This window comes from Austrofundulus limnaeus, unplaced genomic scaffold (genome assembly GCF_001266775.1).
Source record: "Austrofundulus limnaeus strain Quisiro unplaced genomic scaffold, Austrofundulus_limnaeus-1.0 Scaffold35, whole genome shotgun sequence".
NCBI classification, from domain to species: domain Eukaryota; kingdom Metazoa; phylum Chordata; class Actinopteri; order Cyprinodontiformes; family Rivulidae; genus Austrofundulus; species Austrofundulus limnaeus.
Window position 1 is genome coordinate 527,684 of NW_013952437.1, and position 5,388 is coordinate 533,071.

The window sequence follows — 5,388 nt, forward strand, 5'->3', positions numbered from 1 at the left end:
CTTTTTCCCTGTGCCATTCCACATTATTACAAATAACTTCATTTCTGGACATTTATGGTTTGATTTCTTTGTTTGTATGGATCACTTGGGTTGTTACCGACATCTGGTGAAAATTTCATGTCATTAACACCTCTAGTAATATATTTACTGAGAAAAATAGTGATGTGTTCAATACTTATTTTACCCGCTGTATGTTTAATTTGTAAAGGATATACATGATCTCGATGGGATCCATGGTTACCGGAGGAATACTGCTGCAGTCACACTTGTTGTCAACAACAACCATGAACAGGTTGCTGCTGGGAATCTGCTGGATGACAAAAGACCTGCAGCAAGCGGAGAAAGAGGCTTTCGAGTGTTTTAAAGAAAAGATCATTTAATGAGTTTAAAATAAGATTTTTATGGTTGCCTGACCTGACGCAGCCGTCACACTCGATGTTCCCTGTCGTTTCTTTGATGGTGCGTTCGGAGACAAAGGCAGGGTATTCTGTGTCACAAGGCACCATCATGGTTTTGCCAGATCTCTGAGCTGAATGTGAGAGGAAAACGAGCTCCGCTGAACCACAGAAACTGAGTGAAGCTGTGTTCTCACATAGACGGTCACCTAAAGTTACCTTTCACTGACAGATCGACGTTCCACCAGCTGTACAGGTTAAATTCTAGCAGAAAACTGAAAAAAAAAACCCACACAATAAATAGCACATTTGTGATATTATTTGTATAAATAAAAAAGTAAAAGCAAAGGAAGTAAATTTTCAAAGATTATTACATGATGAGTTCCGTCAGCAGCCACTTGACCACAGAAAAAGGCTGAAAGTAAAAAAAAAGAAGAAGAAAAGGTAAACTTTTCACAATTCTTTTGCATTTTAATAACATTACCACCAACTCAGACATGATCATCAGACACTTTGCTCTTATATTTAGATGTTAGTTTATACTATTGCACTAGTTAGTTTTGTTTTTATCTCTGTTATCTCTCTCACACTTACATCTGATAAAGTGCGTGCGCTGTCGCTGCTCCCAGCATACTCTCTGCAAAGAGCCTGATAGTCATACAGGGTGATCCTGGAGAAAACATAAAAAAACACATGTTTTAACAAAATTTTTATTAAAAATTGGGTTTAGAACAGAAAGAAATGTCGTTTTTGTGTCGTTAACCTTTTAAAACATCCCATCTGGAGCAGTTTGTTCATCACAGCTCCCTCCACCTCTCCGAAGAAGAGTCCTGTCTGAGAGAGACCGTATGACTGACTTCATCTTTATTTAGTATTTATGGGTTAAGCAGATTTTGTGACATTTTTCAGTTCTGTTCTTTTGAACCTTTGTAACTGAAACATTTTACTTTCTTTTATTTTTAAACCTTTATTTAACCAGGCAAATCCTACTGAGATCACAGATATTTTTTTTTGCAAGAGACTATTGTTGTACGATTTTCCAATTTATGAAAACTAATATAAAACACCTGTGATTCCTAAAGTCACAAAGAAAAGTTTTCATTGTGTACAAAAGTCCCAGATGTTTTTAAAACAAAAGAAGAAACAAAGTAACCGAGGTTAGGATGAGTCTTCAGAGAAATGTGAAGAAATCAACACAGATTTTACCTGAGACTGTTCTTCTGTAACCAGAATGAAGCCGTTGTTGTCAATCAGGTAACAGTTGATGTCCTGTGGAGGGAAAATAACAACTGTTAAAATAAATGTCTAAAAAGCAAGAGTCATGAAATGTCTTTATTTAGTCTGTTTTTACCTCAGAATCACAGCTAATGCTGCACTTTCCATCCAGAGCCGTGCACTGAGCACAAAACAATAGTTTAGTTTAACAGAACATTGTTGGAACTCATTATTTTATTTAATTAATGTTATTTTAGTAGCTTGGAGCAGAAGTTGTCTACCTGTCTGCAGGCCGTCCAAAACTTCCTCTGAAAATACTCGAGCTTCATCTGGAGTCCTACAGCTGAGTGAGAGTAAAAATAATAATGAGTTTCAACATGACGAGTAAAGCTTAACACCGACATGAAATAAAAATCATTACCAGCAACAATTGGAGATTTTCTGTCATCGAGGAGCTGAATGGCTGTGCTGGCCAAAACCACACTCTTGTTTTCTAACGCTAGAAAAAAAGAAAAGAAAAGAAAAGCGGAGAATCTGTTCTGGTTACTTTTTCTGCTCACCAGATGGCAGCCTTTACTCTGAAAAGCTATCAAGATGGTTTTTTTTTTATTTTGAAATTTACAAAAATMATGCCCATTAAGTGCTTCTTCTCCCCCAACATGACTAATCATGGTCGCAGTGACTGAACATTAAAGGTTATGATGTGAACGCTGGCAGTTTTCCAGCTGTGGTTCATTTCGCTGCAAACAGGTGCTCTGTGTTTCTAAAACTGTAGAAAATGAAGTGAAGACAGAACATTCAGCTCATGCTGGATGCAGTGAAAGCTTCACGTCCACCTGTGCTGAAGGGGATGGAGTAGACAAACGTGCCGGGGACCAGCTCTGCGGCTCTCTTGTACCACAGAGGGAAGTGATCTGCGTTGAACACCCCCTCCTTGTCCTCTGCCGTCAGCAGGTCCCTGGGAGGCACACACAGTGAAACCCAGGTGAGGATTTGAATGATTAGATGAACCAAACCCAGTCAGAGGATCAGAGACGCAGCACTCACTGATTGGACAGCTGATCAGTGGGAACAAACTGTTTGGTTCTCGACAGACCGGTCCGCGTTCCCAGGAAGGCGATCTCCACTCCTTTGTCTGGGTTTCTGAGAGAGCGAGAAACTCTTTTACCACCACATGATTTAAATAATAAACTGATAAAAAGGCCTTCAATGTTTTTTATAATATTTAGTCTTAGTAGAAATCTATTTAAGAGCCTTTATTGTGGCAATTTCTTCTAATTTCTAAAAAGAAATCAAAAAACATGTTCGTATTGAAGAAATTTATTGGGGTTTGTTTATGTACTGATTTTAATTACACTACACATGGTGTAGTACTTTTATTAGAACTGTAATATCAGTTAAATGTGATTATTTTGCTTAAACTGATGATTTTATGGAGATACATGCCTGAACACAGATTCAACAAACAATTGAACTGTTAAATCTTCATCAGGTCAGATTATATTGTCTGTGGACATGGCTCAAGCAAGGTGAGGGACCCCTTCCTGATGATGTAATAAAATAGGCGGAGTCATGTCCTGGAGCTTTCTGTTATATTGAACTGACTTCTGGAAAACAGGGCCTGAACACAGACCAATAAARTGCCTTCAGACCGAYCGYTTCTGTGTGTGGGTTGCATGAACTCTTTTCTAATCAATTTCCATGCATTGGTACAGTCTCCGTGTGGTTCAAGCACATTGTAAACAAACACGCTTAACAATATTTTCTTTCGGTATCTTTTGTTTAGGGCTTGAAGTCTGAAATGTTCTTACTCTGATTTGTTTTGAGCCAAACTATTCCAGTAGTTCTTCAGAGGAGCAGTGACCACCGCATCAAACAACACCTCCTGGATCAACTCTCTGTCACCTGCAGGATCAGATACAAAACATACGATTCATTATGACCTCTCCTACAATGTTACCACTTATTTACATAATGGTAAAACAAAACAAAACAAAACAAAACAAAACAAAACAAAATAAAATAAAATAAAATAAAATATGAACAATGTGCACACAGGCTGGTTCGGCCCTTACATTTGAAATGTGATTTGCGGCCCGTCATAAAGAGCTTTATGGCTTGAATCTGGCTCAGGTGACGGTGCTCGTGCTTCTCCTCCGTGTTGCAGTAGGTCCTGTGTGCACGTGACCCAGTAACAGTTAGAACCTCGRGGTGATGTAACCTACATAATGCATGAGCGACCACTTTTCACAACCCCTGCCTCACCATTCATCTGCCAAGGCGACATCTGGCTGTTCCAGATCACGGAGCCCTGAGAAGAAAACACACACAAACACACACACACACACACAAGTCAGTAACGCTTCAGCAGTGCTGGTCGGCTCTGACTGATGCACCGACATGAGCACAATTGTTCCAGTAACATCAAGACATTGTAGAACCCTTATCCAGACACCAAAACAAACTTAGAGTGAAGTACCTGCGTCCATGGACACGTTTCCTCTGAAGAAATATTTCCCATGACCTCTTGAGAGAGCTACTCCAACACTGGAGCCACAAACACAAGAAAACCACCGTTTGACTGAATCTGACAGCAAAATATTTGGGAATGTAGTTCAACTTTTTSTTCACCTGAACGGAGTTCCTTTGATGTCAGTGTAGTAATAGTCATTGTGCATTTTGAGCACACGCCTCTAAAAATAAAGGAAAAGCTAATTTAGTCCCGAGAGATCCGCGAGGACAACCATCATCTGATCGGTGGACACTTATCTGCAGCCTCACCCCTCTGTCCACAGTCCTCTTCACCTCCATAGAGAAAGTCCCCGTCCTCCTGTTTACCATGGCGTTGCGCAGCTGAGAGATAAAGAGCAGAGAGCAGGAAGGTCAGTCAYTGATTTAACGTCCTGTCTGCTCAGGATTTCAGTGCAATTTCACTGAGATGCAGAAAACGGTTCTAAAGCGTCGTGATAGTACTCAAGATCATTTACCCTGATGGAAACCCTTAATAAGACTGAACAAAACAATTAAAAAGTTATGCTGCAGATCAAACACYTTTAATTTGTGCTTAAAGCAACGGTTCAGCTTTTTAAAGTGAGGCTCTGTGAAAAGATTTTCAGCATCATTATCCAACCTGTTATGGATAACTCTTTGAAAGACCCCAGTTTGGAAAAACTGATTATTTATATGAAAAGATCAATGTGCTAATGACTAGTTTGAAGACCAAAGTGGATTATTGTCGCCTTAAAGCAACTTTTTGCGGTCAACCCCATTCAAGATGGCTGCCACAGCTATGCAACCCCATTAAATAGAAAAGTGGCTACAACTCAGTCACTTTTTCAGATATTGAGCTGAAAGGTGGTGTGGCAGTAGCTGAGAGTTAGCTCCATCACATGCTCAAGGCATTAATTAATTACTTGAGACCTGTTTTTAAAACTTGGACATTTAATATTGAAGTCAACTGCATCTGTCTGTTAGCAAAAATATCTAATGAACCACAAACTGGATTCTAATAAAACTTTCTGAAAGTAATCATTAGGTATGTATTTAAAATTGATAAAGTTTTGAAGTCAATCCAATTTYAGATGGCRACCACAGCCAACTGATCTTAGAAAACACATAAGTGGTTAAAACTCAGTTAATTTCACTGATATTTAGCTAAACTGAATGTGAAAGTAGCTGAGACTCACTCATATTACACAACATTTTGGAGCTTCTTTCTTTCTTTCTTTCTTTCTTTCTTTCTTTCTTTCTTTCTTTCTTTCTTTCTTTCTTTCTTTCT

At 39.0% G+C, this 5,388-nt stretch overlaps 1 protein-coding gene across 4 annotated transcripts in view; it reads right to left on the bottom strand.

The window, feature by feature from the left end:
* LOC106516185 (voltage-dependent calcium channel subunit alpha-2/delta-3) overlaps window positions 1-5,388 on the bottom strand; it is a gene marked incomplete in the record, with an annotated part of 35,693 nt that overhangs the window by 4,121 nt on the left and 26,184 nt on the right. For 3 of the 4 annotated variants that reach the window (XM_014006405.1, XM_014006404.1, XM_014006406.1), the window contains 18 exon segments: window positions 214-326; window positions 415-529; window positions 615-670; window positions 770-810; window positions 990-1,065; window positions 1,159-1,229; window positions 1,602-1,664; window positions 1,747-1,791; window positions 1,892-1,953; window positions 2,032-2,109; window positions 2,447-2,568; window positions 2,658-2,753; window positions 3,422-3,515; window positions 3,686-3,783; window positions 3,876-3,921; window positions 4,090-4,157; window positions 4,242-4,303; window positions 4,392-4,463. In XM_014006405.1, the coding sequence (XP_013861859.1) occupies window positions 214-326; window positions 415-529; window positions 615-670; window positions 770-810; window positions 990-1,065; window positions 1,159-1,229; window positions 1,602-1,664; window positions 1,747-1,791; window positions 1,892-1,953; window positions 2,032-2,109; window positions 2,447-2,568; window positions 2,658-2,753; window positions 3,422-3,515; window positions 3,686-3,783; window positions 3,876-3,921; window positions 4,090-4,157; window positions 4,242-4,303; window positions 4,392-4,463 (1,378 nt within the window). 4 annotated transcript variants of the gene reach the window in all.